At 39.6% G+C, this 14,774-nt stretch overlaps 1 protein-coding gene across 1 annotated transcript in view; it reads left to right on the plus strand.

Moving 5' to 3' along the window:
- Positions 1–14,774, plus strand: part of CNKSR2 (connector enhancer of kinase suppressor of Ras 2) — a gene marked incomplete at its 5' end in the record, with an annotated part of 227,995 nt that overhangs the window by 133,235 nt on the left and 79,986 nt on the right. The window contains 2 exons of the mRNA XM_015429085.1: positions 5,820–5,953; positions 7,768–7,979. Coding sequence (XP_015284571.1) covers positions 5,820–5,953; positions 7,768–7,979 — 346 coding nt within the window. The remainder of the gene's footprint in view (positions 1–5,819; positions 5,954–7,767; positions 7,980–14,774) is intronic.

Consider the following 14,774-nt stretch of genomic DNA (forward strand, 5'->3'; position numbering starts at 1 on the left):
GTATATTCCTGTTGCTTTGGGGTGGGTTATGTTCCACATCTGTTTGGCTCCCTCTAACGATGGTTTAAGCCTTCAGGGAGATATGCCAGACATAAATTTTATTTATTTATTTATTTATTTTATTTTATTTTTTGGGATTTTTATCCCACCCTACCCAGAGGCTCAGGGCGGCTAACAACAATTAAAAAATTTATAACAATAAAACAGAATATATACAATAAAATTTGGTGCTACAATCTACCTACATTTTACAACAGGTCTATATGCGTCATATCCAATACACAGCAACCCCCCTTTGCAGTTAGCATTGTTAATAGCAGAAACGCCAGGAACAGTCCTCCCACACAGTTTTTTGGGCGACATCTACCCCCCACCCCGGGGTACGGTAGATGGATGGAACATCACGATAGTGGTATAGCGGCGGTGGCGGCTCCTACCCAAAGGCCTGGTGGAAGAGCTCCATCTTACAGGCCCTGCGGAACTGTACTAAGTCCCGCAGGGCTCGGATCTCCTCCGGGAGCTCATTCCACCAGGCAGGAGCCGCCACCGAAAATGCCCTAGGTCTGGTCCGGGCCAACCTCACAGCTCAGGGGCCCGGCACTTCAAGGCGATGGAAATTCCCCAATCTAATATGTAATATGATGTAATATGTAATATGATGTAATATTAAATCTACCACTAGAGAGAGGTGTTAGGACAAAGAGTAGGATACCTAGAGAGTCCTGCCATTGCTGCAAGAGAGTTTTCTGCAGAGTTCTATCTGAGCCTCTTGCTGAGGGTGAAAGAGGACAGTACAAAAGTTGGCTTGAAACTCATCATCAAAAAAACTAAGATCATGGCATCCAGCCCCATCACTCCTTGGCAAATAGAAGGGGAAGTCATGGAAGCAGTGACAGAATTCATGTTCCTAGGATCCATGATCACTGCAGACACTATTGTCATTGTTATCACAACATAAACATTCATGAACAACATAGTTTTTACAAGATACAATATAACATATGACAGACAATATTTCAGGGTATTTTTGTATCATCTATACTAAATATATGTTAGACATAAAAACTAACCCTTATGAAATCAGAAAGCCATTTTGGGTTATATCAATGTTCCCTCTAAGCTGTGGAGTCTTGTGAGCAAAAATTCTACTTTGTGAGCTACTGGCATGAAAGCCGTGAGCGAGTGATTTGGCTGCTGCATAAATTAGTTTGCTCTGGAGCCATCCTTCCTGTGCTAAGACAAAAATGTGTGAGCTGGAGGCTAAAAAACAGCGAGCTAGCTCACACTAACTCAGCTTAGAGGGAACACTGGTTATAATTAAAACATGGAGTTTACTGCCACAGGAGGTGGCAGCGGCTACAAGCATGGACAGCTTCAAGAAGGAATTAGATAAACAGAGATCCATCAGTGGCTATTCTCCACAAGGTATAGATAGGAACTCTCAGTCTGGGGCAAGTGATTCACTGTATTCTTGGTGCTGGGGGGGGGGCAACAGTGGGAGAGCTTCTAGTGTCCTGGCCCCACTGCTGGACCTCCTGTTGGCACCTGGTATTTTTGACCACTGTGTGACAGATTGTTGGACTGGATGTGCCATTGGCCTGATCCAACATTGGCTTTTATTATGTTCTTATGTTCTTAATATTAAATTGTAAATGTGTGTTTTCATTATATGAATAACAGTTCACAATATGTGAAATATTTATTAAGTACCTTGCAATTTTCAGGGAATGAATGGTACAGTTAAAATGAAGAAGGTGTTACTCTAGAAATTGTAGTCTTTTTTTTTTTTTTGAGCTATTCTGTCATGTTACCGACAGACCTGTCAGTTACTGGATTATGGGTCTTTTGAAAATGTAATTTCTCTTCTTCTCAAAAAAATGTCATCTCTTAAATTGTTGTCCTTCAGCTTCAAGGTAACAGCTTGCTAGAATACAGCAACTCATTCAACTTAGAACTCTTATTTAATATAGGATGATCAGTGCTATTCTGTGTTCATACTCTTAAAGTTGCCTTCATAACTGATAAGTACTCAAGGGTGAATTAGTTGTTAATTCTGACTAAAGGATAAAACTATAATCATTATGAAAAGGAGAATCTGATTGCAATTATTTTAAGCCTACTAAAATGAGCATTTTGACGATCATATCATTAGAATATGTTTTGGGAAATTCATGTATTGACAAGTTGTTTTGAAACAGTGTTTTGTTGGAGCCTTCATTAATTTTCCATTAGCATACCACTGCTTTGGGATATTAGTGTTCTGATCTACAGGCAGTGTGAGGGACACACACACACACCCAAATAAAAATTTGCAATCTTCATAAAAAGGGTACCCAAGCTATTGCTCTGTTCTACATATCTATAGACTCCCCTGATCTCTAGTATCTCCTTGGAAAACTGTATTAGACTAGTTTTGTTAGATGTGAAAGCAGTTATTAGGCCTTCCTAAGTCTTTGTATGATGACAGATAAACCTTATTAATGAGAGTTTTAAGATAGAGAAAATTTACAAAAGATGTTAAAACTATCATTTGGTAAATCAAATTTGTACTTTTTCTGTCTATTTTGGGTGATATTAGAAACTTGGGTTAATGCAGTATAACCGTAAACTGCCTTTCTGTGTTTATTGAAAAGGACTTATGCCGGAGGTGGAAAAAACCTGTTATCTTTGCCTCAGAAGCTCTTTTGTTAATTCTTTGCCTTGCAATTAGGATGGAATTCCAGGGAAGCTTTGATGCTTGCAGTGGGACATTTTTTCTCCTTTCACTCATCAGAATTGGACTCATATTACTCCATATGTGTATTCTTTTGGATACAAAATAATGTACTTCAGTATATATTCATTATTTCTCTTCTTAGGTCAGAATTCCAGATTTGGGAGAGAGCTCTAATTATTCCTTCATATGAATTGATGTCATTTTAACATTCATGTTTATGTGTATCATTTTGTTGTTGTCTGTTCTTTACATTTCATCTCACTATACTCAAGAAAATCATACAAGATTATGCAGACCTCATCTTTTTATACCTCTGGGCAACCTGTTTTTCTGTTGCCTTACACTGCAAGGGTGTCATGATTAATATATGAAGAAAAACCCAATTCTTTACAGAAAAATCTTAATGGCCTGTCAATATTTAGTTGCTTTAATTTCTATGGATGATTCTTCTGTATTGATTGTCCCTGAAGCATGGGTTCATGATTTTTCTATTGAAATCTCCAGCATGAAATACTTGTATTCTGTTGTACCAATACAACTTAGCAAACACAAAATACCTCTAATGGCTTCTACTGGTCAGAAAAATCTCAAAAGGAATAATAAAATCTATTTTTCAAATATGTTGTATGCAAAAAAGAGAACCTATTTTCTAATAATATGCAAACTATAATAGCAATCTCTGAAAACTTATCTGTTGGGTTGGATCCTAAATAAAGTGAACAGAGGGGATTTTAGCCACCTTACTGTTTCCACAGCAACTTCTTTTATCAATCCCCCCCATTGCTCCTGAGGATTGAGTACCCTTTGGAATTCCATGGAATGTAGAGTGCAATAAGAAGAATTATCAAAAATCATTCCTTCTCTTGCATGGAACAAAACAAAAAGCACAAGAGATATATTAGTGGAATGATAATTTCTGTTAGGGATGAGCACGGACTGAGAAAAGAACTGCAGTTCGAGCAGGAACCAGGCCGCTTCGTGGTTCATTTTGAACCAGTTTGTTTGGTCACATCATTCCCAAATTCAAAAACAAACTGCCTTTTTTCCATAGAGGCTTGTTTGGGTCATTATAGTGGTTCATTCTCCAGACAGCGTGGCGCTGATTCAATCAATTACTAGGCAACACCAGTGGTGGACGTCTGGAGAGCCCTAGAAACACCCATAGCAGTTGTCCATAGCTTGATTGGCAGCTCTGGGAGCCATCTGCGGAGCTCCCATTCTGCTCTATGGGAGCAGATTGTATATATACCATACCCTGACTCAGCTGCTTTCATTTTGCAGTAGTAAGAGAGAGGAGTTAATCATTGTGTGAGAGCGAATTAGGAAGAATTGCTAGCTGCATGGCTGATTTAAGGGGAAGCTAGAGCTGAGCTTTCCAGGGGGCACCTGCTTTGGGGGCTATAACTCAGACATTCCAAATCCAATCTTTGCCAAACTTGGAGGGTGGATGGAGGAGAGTCTGCTGAAGACACCCTGTGAGTTTGACATCTCTAACTCAGAAGGGGGCTGTTCTACCACCTCCCGAATTAATGAACTGAACAAACCATGAACTGGTTCGGGAAATGGGAAAAATTCATGAAAGTTTGTGCTTCATGTAATCAAACAAACCACAAACCGCTGTATTCCCGGTTCGTGCCAATCCCTAATTTCTGCTGATTCCTCTTTCTGTGTTAGTAATTAAACTAGGGCTTTTCCACATTCTCATTTTACTCACTGGTAAATTTCTGTTTCTTTGGGTTTTTTTCCTGTTCCGCACCCTCTAGTGGTCAATACAATGCCACACAGATTTATGTCTAGTATAAAAACCTGTAGTTTAAAACTGCTGGGAGATATGCTGGATGTGATAGTGAATAGACCACTAGAGGGCAGAAACACATGCAGAACAAGAAAAAAAATAAATTGGAACTTAAAAGGTAAAGGTTTCCCTTTCTCAAAAGCCAGTTGAATCCAACTCTAGGGGGCGGTGCTCATCTCCGTTTCCAAGCTGAAGAGCCAGTGCTATCTGAAGAAGTCATGTGGCCAGAATGACTAAATGCCGAGGCGCACAGAACGCTGTTACCTTCCCACCGAAGTGGTACCTATTTATCTACTTGCAATTTCTTGCTTTCTAACTGCTAAGTTGGCAAGTGCTGGAAGACAGAAACACACACAGAACAAGAGAAAAAATAAAGAAACTGGAACTTACCAGTGCACAAAATGCGAATGTGGAAAAGTCCCTAGCTGAGCCTTAATTTAAAATGTAAAATACAGTGCCAATTTCAGTGTAAGATTTGAAGAAAATCACTCTGGAAAGACTTCAAACAAATGTTAATAGAACCTAGTTTACAAGCAACTTCTCTTCATCTAGGAACCATATTTGACAATTATGTAGAAAAAAGTATATTTTCCAGCTTGTTCTATGTTGCACCTTATTTTAAAGGGTGAAATGCATGTATTCTACTGAGCCTAATGGAGGAAAGGCAGGATAGAAATGAAATAAATTAATAGCTTTTAATGTGGGATATCTGCAATATACTTAAATGCTTAAGTATGGAGGAGGTGTTAGAAAATTGTATGGTATTCGTATGTGAGTCACTAGAATCTACCCTAGTGACACAGAATCTTCAATATTTTAAATAAGCTAATTTTGCTGAACCATTGCATTATTTCTAGTTTTGTGTTGGAATTCAGACTGCCTTTCCCCCATCTGCTGTGTGGGAGAGGGAGGAGCTGGGAACTGCATTAATGGAACTTCCAGCATTGTATCTGGTTTGGCCTTCAGTTATAGTTGGATTATTATTCAGCTTGTTTAGCATAGTGGTTAAAGTACTGGATTAGGGCCTGATCTAAATCCCCATTCTGCCATGGAAACTTGCTTAGTGACACTGTCTCCCAGCTTAACCTACTTCTCAAAGTTGTTGCTCTTAAAATGGAGGAGGGGAGAATGTTGTTAAGCCACTTTATGGTCCACACTGGGGAGAAAAGCTGGGTATAAATATCTCAAAAAATATCCCAGGGCATATAACATTTATGATTCATCCAATGAAATAATACACAAAATGAAGGAGCAATTCAGTGGCAAAAAGGCAGGCATTTAATTTTTAAAAATTTTTATTTTAACCAGCCTCTTGTACCTAGAAGTCCTACAAGCAGTGTGGCAACACCATCTAGTACTATCAGCACACCCACCAAAAGAGACAGTTCAGCCCTTCAGGACCTCTACATACCTCCTCCTCCAGCAGAACCATACATACCCAGGTGAGCTATCATAACTGCCTTAATTTACATTTGAAAGTGTTGTCACTTAAGTGTGCATCATAAGAGAGTAAGATTACAATCCTAGGATTATGAACAAAAATGACAATAAAAGCACAACTGATCATTCAAATGGTTCAAAGTCCATAAACTATATGCCTTTTTTCTTATATACCCACAACAAAAAGGGCGAGGGGCTTTTTTTAATGAAAGTTGGAAATTCATGGGGGTAAGGAGGGGTGGCATCTGCCAGGCAGGGAAACTGCGAGGAAACCTGACATACAGCCAATAAGTGCTACTGTGCTACATGGGTAGCTGCAGCAGCAGTGGGGAAACCATACAAACCTGTCCCTGTGGGGAGGACTCTGATATCAGATGCTTCAGGGGAATCGTGCAAGTAAGGCAAGAACCCTTTTATAATTATGTGATACTCTTGGATCCCTGTAGTTTACCTTCTTATGCAAAGAAGGGGGGGATTGCTTTCACACACAGAGAATAATGCATTTTCGATACAATTTCATGTGAAATGGCAAAATCCACTTGCAAACAGTTGCTAAATTAAATTGAAAGCACTTTTCAACAAAGTAGCTCATATTTCCTTAACATATACAAAAAAAAAAGTTGAAGAAAACTAAACAAAACTTCTGCATTTCAAGTAGATCTTTAAACTTTATCTCCAAACCAAATGTATTATGGTCATATGATTACTTAGAGGAATAAAAAACATTACGTTACATTCAGATGTGAAAATAATCACAGTTTGTGAATCATGGTTTAATAAATTCTGGTATGAGGTCTGAATGCAGACTCCACTGGGACTCTAAACCATGGTTTATAACTGGCATGTTAACTGTTTATGTGACTTCTGTAGCAGCCTCTTGCATATAAAGATAAAAACATAGGCTTGTTGAAAATTTCGCTGCTCCAATTGTATTACATCGATGATGCTTTCTAAAGAATACTGCCTCCTTCTGCTGTCTCTCCACACCTTACAACTGATAGTGATGGTTAACCAAGCAGAAATACACTTCAGATATTTCAGTTTCACCTGAGGAGAAATTTTAAAAGACTGTGGACTTGTAACAGATAAAGCAGAAGAGTATAAAAACCTTGTTTCATTTCAGAGTACAGTTTAGGAGTTGGACGGAAGGGGAACGATAGCTAATGATCATAAGAACATAAGAATCACACCAATGGCACATCTAGCCTAGCATCCTGTTTTACACAGAATGCCCAACTGGTTCCTTTCTGACTGTGGAGCCATTTATGTTTTTATCCTCCATGAATCTGTCCAATTCCATTTTAAGCCATCTATGCTCATGGCCATCACTATGTCCATTGGCAGTGAAGTCCACAACTTAATTACTCATTATTTTGTTTTGTTGGTCCTAAATCTATTGCCTATCAACATCTTAGCCAAGAACAAGGCAGAGGGAACTTGGCTTGTCCTGGGCTTCTTCTCCTCCCTATATTTCTTTCCCATTCATAGCAGTTTGCCTATACCTAGTAAGGCTTTGCCAGTAGCCTGGAAATACAAGGGTGCTTAGGTTATGATCCAAGGATTCTGCTCTAAGGTGGGGAGGATACAAGTAGCAGACTTACTGAGATTTACAAACAAAATATGGCTATAGCTATCTGGTTGCCTAATTAGGGTTTGTGCAACAAATTGTGATCTATACTAACCAATCTAAGGTCTCAGTGGTGCTGGTAGGTTGGCTCACTAATGCAAATCCAGTTCCATAATGCAGCACAAGATTCACTGTGTTATCTTTCTTCTTCTTTACATGACTATCAAAATACGTCTTTATAAACAAAAGGGATGAGAAGGGAAATCTCCCATGTGACGATATTGGAAGACACCTTGTAGGAAAGCCAGTTCATAAGGGATCTGAATCGCCAAATTCATTTCTTGACCAAGAATATCGAAAGCGTTTTAATGTGGTTGAAGAAGATGCTATTTTGTACTGTTATGAATATGAGAAAGGAAGAACAACTAGCTCTGGGAGAAGAGAGAGCACTCCAACATATGGTATGGTACTCATTTACTAAAGATCAAATCCTTTCTAATTTGCTCCAGTTTATGTATTTCTATATTTGCCTATATTCCCAGGAGTTCTTCTAGTTACTATTGAGCATTATATTGTGTACTGTATTATACCCCCTTTGATAGTTCCTAGTTTCTAGAAAGATTCTAGTGTTTGCAATATCTCATTGATCAGTTTGAGATAGCAGAAAGGTAGAATGAAGACTTGCTTCAAATTGCATCCAAGCAAACCATGTTTGTTTGAGCAATGTAAACTTGCATCTCTTTCCATTTTCATTTGTGCAAACTTCCATTGTTCTGTTCAGCTGTAGACATATGAAGGCCTGGGGTAAAATTCAGGGGTTTCTTTTCTCCCCCAAGGAGTTCTTTTCAGTTTTTCTGACAGAAAAATTGAAAACTGAGGTAACACTGAAAAACAATTATGAAATATTTTCTCTTTCAAAGTGAGTAAAATGCTTCTTAAGGGGCAGTTTTTCACACTCAAAATGTATATCATGAAAAGTCTGAGGGCTTTGGAAAAATTGGAAATTTTGAGGAAGACTGAAAAAGCTTCCTATGGAACAGTTTATTCTGTTTTACAAAGCATTTTCACTCATTCTAAATGTACAGAACAATTTTTTTCTAGTGGAAAAACTGGGATATTTGGGAAAAACTGAAAAAAATATTATACTGTATACATATACAACATTCTCAAGATTTTTTGTCTAAATGTACATAAATATGCTCTGTGTTTAATTATAGTACATTATTAAAGATTTCAGTGTTTTCAATGTTACAGAGTTGAACTTAATATTCTACCTCTATCCAAATAATACATTTTCTTTTGTTTACCACATAATTTGTTTTCCTGTGTTTCTGATGGCAAAAATTAGAAATATGTGTGCTATGATAGCATAGGGTGACTTTCATAGATAGAAGTATGGTGGCTTTCATAGATCCCAAGATCCTGTTGCCATTTGTCATGTAACATAAATATGCCAAATAATAAAATTTTATATGTTAACTAAATTATAAAAGTTGTATTTGATGATGTTAAATCAGTAAAAGAAATTTAGGTTTTATGGGAAAGTAGTTTTCCACCTTTCTCCATGGTCAGGGACAGAGGGTGGTGCTTTGTGAGAGGGTCACCCTGCGATATCCACTGGAATGTGGAGTGCTGCAGGGAGTGATCCTCTCACCAATGCTGTTCAACATCTACATGTGCCCCCTCGCCCAGCTGATCCAGAGGTTTGAGGTGGGTTGCCATCAATATGCTGATGACACTCAGCTCTATCTGTTGCTGGACAGCTGCCCAGTCTCCACCTTAGAGAGCTTGGACAGGGCATTGGAGGCTGTGACTGGGTGGTTACAGCAGAGTCAGTTGAAACTTAATCCAGCAAAAACGGAGGTCCTGTACTTGAGCCAGGGGGGAGGGGTTAGGGTTGGGAATCAGGCTCCCTGCCTTTGACAGCACACCATTAGTGCCAGCTCAGAAGGTGAGGAGCTTAGGAGTGATCCTAAATGCCTCACTTTCGATGGAGGCCCAAGTCACTGCTGTTGCCAGGTCTGACTTCTATCATCTTCAGCAGATCAGGCAACTAGTTCCTTATTTCTCCCCCGAGGACTTGGCTACAGTGACCAATGCAATGGTCACTTCCAGGCTTGGTTATTGTAACTCATTTTACACAGTCTTGCCCTTGAAGTATCTGGAAACTCCAGTTAGTGAAAAATGTGGCAGCCTGTTTGCTGATTGTATCCCCTGTGTGGGCACACATTCGGCCAGTCTTTCTCAAATGGCACTGGCTCACGATTGAGTACCAGATCCACTGACCTTCAAAGCCCTGTGCAGCCAGGAACCAACATATCTGAGGGACTGCCTTTCCCCATATGTGCCCCAGAGAGCCTTATACTCAGTGGACCAACATTTTCTGGTTGTCCCAGGCCAAAGGATGTCTGCTTAGCCTTGACCAAGACCAGGGCTTTTTCTGCCCTGGCCCGAGCCTAGTGGAACATGCTCCCACTGGAGATCAGGCCCCTGCAGGATCTATTACAGTTCTGCAGGGCATATAAAATGGAGCTGTTCCACCAGGCCTTTGGGTGAGGTGGCAGGCATACAATTATTCCATCTACTGGCCTCCCTTGCTGAAGCTTCCATCTTCTATGGCCCATCAGGTGAAGACCCACGGTCTGGTTTATGGCCTAGCAGCTCCATGTTTGAAACTATTGTAGTGAATTGCAGTGCTGTGTGTCCTTAGCTTATAGTTTTTGTTTTTAACTGTTTTAACTATTTATTGTGAAATGTTTTAACTCCTGTTGTGGATTTGTTGTTGTGATCTGCTCTGAGCCCTCTTGCAGGGTGGGTGGAATACAATCCAATTAAATAAATAAACAAACAAGTAGTATTGCATATATTTCAGTTTTTCCCAAAATTTCCATTTTTTTTCTGGAATAAATGCAGGGAAAGGTTTTTCTAAATGACTTCAACATTTCTAGAAATTTTACATCTCACTTCAGCTGAAGGAATTAAACTGAATTGCTATGGGATATAAAAACTAGTTACATGTATGATCTCTGATAAGTCAGATCTGAATTCCTTAGCTATTGAGCTTCTCTATGAAATATTCTCATATGCATAAAGCAATCACTGGTCTTCTTTTAATAGAAGTGCCTGAATTAAACATAATTAAAAGTCAACAGAATTAAAAGTCAACATTTTCCTCTAACATTAGTAAGGTTTTTTTAACGAGCAAACTGCAAAATCATTTTATTGGTTTCCTTTGTAATAATCATAGTGTGATCTAATGTCTTATTTAAAAGAAATGGAGTAGAAAATGCCAGAATGTATCAGAATTATATAGAAATTATTATGAGTCAGCTCATTTTGTTATTTTTAATTGACTAAATTTTACAATAACTAAATTGAAATATTTGTGCCGCAGAATTTTGCCATCTAAATGTTTATAGTTTATTTTGGTAATTCTATATAATGCAAAAAAACAAAACCCTTTCATATTTCCAGGTTATACAGATATGACCTGTAAACATTTGCTACAGATTTTTATGATTCAAGAACGTCCTGAAAGAGCAATTCAAGATAAAGCCTCTTTCTTTTCTTCCTTGACTTTTAAATGTGAATCCCTTATTACATCCAGAGCACAGAAAATTATGCTTGAAAAACTCTGTGATATCTGATTATCTTTCTTTTTGTAACCTTGAAAATGGATAAATAATTTTGGCAGCCTTTATTTTCATTGTTTGAGTCATTAATTATACTACTTGGCCCTTTCACTTCCACAATAGCTTGGGTAGTTTTATTTTTGGTGGGGGCTTGTTTGTTTGTGTGTGTGTATTTTTGCTCTTTTGCAGTGAGGGGAACAGTAGCAATCATATGTTATTTCTACCAAGAAAGTTCCGATGGAGCATACAGGGTGTCCCAACAGAGCAATGCATATCTTACAAATACCTGGGTTTAACCTTTAGTGAAACCCTTAAATCTACTAAAGTTTTGGCCCTTAAGACAATGGGAGTTGTAATGAGATTCTACTACTCCAGGGGAGGTTTTCTTATAGACCCAGTGCTGAAACTTTTTGTTAGTAAAATAATTTCTCAGTTACTGTATGGCATCGAGATATGGGGATGGAAAGATCATTTACTCCTTAGGTTAGAGACACTTGAAAACCTATTTATGAGACATTTCCTGGCACTTCGAAAAGGAACACCGGCTGCCCTGTTATGAGCTGAACTGGGACTTCCATCAGTGAGGTTTCGAGCCCACTTGATGATTTTAAAGTTCTGGGGGGAAATCCAACTAAAAAGTCCAGACGCATTCAGTAAACTTAGTTACCATCTACTGAATGAAAAAGATTAAGCTTGCCCTGAATTTTTAAATAATATAATTACTAGATACACTATTCCAAATGACTTGCTACAACATACAGGGAACAATACGAATGGATGTTTAGAGAGGATGCACTAATAGATGCCACTTTGATCTCCCAATCGAGGTTTGCGCCATGGTTTTAAATATTTAAAAAGGATCATTCCAGAGCCTCTTAATTAAACAACATAACCTTGTATAATCTCAGGAGGTCCCTTACCTCAGTGTGTTTTCAAACCATGCCTTTTGAGATGCTAGCTGGTCGCTATAAGAAAACCCCAGTAGACCAACATATCTGCAGATGTGGGCCTTGGCCGCGAGAAAAATTAGAGCAAAGAAATCAAATAGTGCCATTGCAAATAAATGAGTGTTCTTAAAAGGTCTTATCAGATTTAGATATTATAGGCTGAGGTAGTTTTAACAGGTTTTATACGTTTTATAGAGGATGAATTTTTTTATCATATGTTATGCACAAACTCTCTGAGAGTATTGTGAAGGCCTATGGTCACATACAAAAAAATGATTCTGATTCATATGTTATTTCTAAATCTGGAGTTTCTTTCTTTCTTTTTTTGATTCCCCTGGAGGGGATTTTTTAATTTTTTTTTATATAACTACAAATACTACAAAGAAAAAAGGGAGGGGGGGCTACACATACTGGGATAAAGTAAAGAATACCAACTACTACCTAAAAACCCAAGAGAGGAGATCTCCAATAAGTTTAGTTACAATAAATCCTAACTTCAATTTCATCTCTACAAACAGAGTCAAACCTTTTCATTTTTCTCTCTCTCCTAATTTTAAAACTTAAAATGCCTGAAAACCACCCCCCATTCATCACTAACATATTGTTAAGTTCAAGGCACAATTCAGTGTCCTTCAGCCTTTACTTCTTTTTCCCCTTTCTCGGCTTATAAGGACTTCTTGGAGCTGCTGCTCCCTGCTCAGTCAAAGAGTCCTCCCCAGAAGATTCCGAATCCACTTCTCCACTCGATTTACCGTCGTCTTCCTCTGCTTTCCCCAGCTGGGCCCTCAGGAACTCTTTAGCTTTAGCTTTAAACACAGAGTCACTCCTTCAGGAAAAAGCCATTTATATCCAATTGAATTCATCTGAAGAAAAGTCACCAGTTCTTTATAATTCTTCCTACGTTGTCTTACATCAAATGGAATATCCTTCAGCATTCTGATAGCATTTTCCCCCACTTTCAGAGGTGCTCCAGACACTGCTTTCAGGACTGCATCCTTTATATGCCTCTTCGAGAATCTTACAATTTCCCCAGGCAGATTATTTTTCTTTATATAGTCTGAATATGATATGTAGACCATATCCATCTCGCTTTTCAGTTCATCCTCTTTCATACCTGCCACTGGGGCTAGTAGCTCACACATCCGTTCTTTGAGATTCTCACCCGGTATTTCTGCAACCCCACAAAAGCCAGTATAATGGTTAGAGTTTTAGGATATGCTCTGGGAGAAAAAGAAGAGTTGGATTTATACCCCGCCCTTCACTGGAAGTCTCAGAGCAGCTTACAATCCCCTTCTCTTCCTCTCCCCACAACAGACACCCTGTGAGGTAGGTGAGGCTGAGACAGATCTGAGAGAACAGCTCTGAGAGAATTGTGACTGACCCACGGTCACCCAGCTGGCTGTACATAGAGGAGTGGGGAATCAAACCCAGTTCTCCGGATTAGAGTCCGCCACTCTTAACTGCTACACCATTTCATTGTCATGGCTTCTGTGCAGTCCCAGGTGGGGACTGTGCAGTCACAGGCCAGCTGCAGGAAGAACTTGCAGTTTCTAGAGCCTAAGAGTGCTCCCCCTCCCCTCCATCTTCAGGGTAGCCTTTCCCACCCAAAGGATCATGTGACAGAGGAAAAGAAGAGTTGGTTTTCATACCCCATTTTTCTCTAAGGAGTCTCAAAGCGGCTTACAATTGCATTGCCTTCCTCTCTCAACAGGCACCTTCTGAGGTAAGTGGGGCTGAGAAAGTTCTGAGAAAACTGTGAATGGCCCAAGGTCATGCAGCAGGCTTCATGTGGAGGAGTGGGAAATCAAACTCAGTTCTCCAGATTAAAGTCTGCTGCTTTGAACCATTACACCACACAGGTGGGGAGAGCACTCTCCTTTCATTTCTCTTCTTGCCACCATAAGGAGAGGAAGAGTTTTTGTGATCTGCAGTCTTTCAGAGCCTTCGCGGTCTCTGTCAACCAGCTAAAGGTTAGAATGGCATTGTTTAAGAAATGCAAGGAATGCAGAGCCAAAATGGCTCAAAACGAGGACCGTAAGTCATGTTTATTATGCCTGGGTGAATGGCACAATACAACTATGTGCCCTGCCTGCTACTGTTTGACCTCAAAAGCCCAGTAAGGGAGGACAGCTAGGCTCAAAGCTGCCTTGTAAGAAAAGGCTTTGGGTGCCCTGGACCCCCATGCAGAAAAACAGGTGCACTCCAAGAAATGACCGAGAGCTCCCTCCGTAGCCTCGGCACCAACATTGTCAACTTCAGCACCAACGGAACCGTTGGTCTTTTCCTGCTTGGCATCAGAACTACCATTTTAAAAAGTCAAAGAAAAAGTCTAAACAATTCCAACATCATTTACCCTTGACTTGAGTCCAACCCACCATCGCCTCAGCATCAGAGCTCACATTCACCTCAAGTTCATCAGAAGTCTCCTTCTAGGCACCGACCCACTGGCTCATCTCAAAGTCCAAGTTTTGACACTGACCAGTGCTCAGCGTTGCCTTGACACTGACCTTTCCACATGCATGTTGTGCAGCTTTCACCATTTCCAAGAACTTCGTCACCATCGGGTCATCAGCATTTATCTCCTGCATCTTCCAAAGATGTAGTATATGAGGTCCCACCTCAACTGGGCCACAAGCAGCAAACACCCAGTTGCCTTCTACTCAATGGCCCCCTCAAC

The sequence above is a fragment of the Gekko japonicus genome, unplaced genomic scaffold (assembly GCF_001447785.1).
Source record: "Gekko japonicus isolate JY-2015 unplaced genomic scaffold, Gekko_japonicus_V1.1 scaffold1825, whole genome shotgun sequence".
Taxonomy (NCBI): domain Eukaryota; kingdom Metazoa; phylum Chordata; class Lepidosauria; order Squamata; family Gekkonidae; genus Gekko; species Gekko japonicus.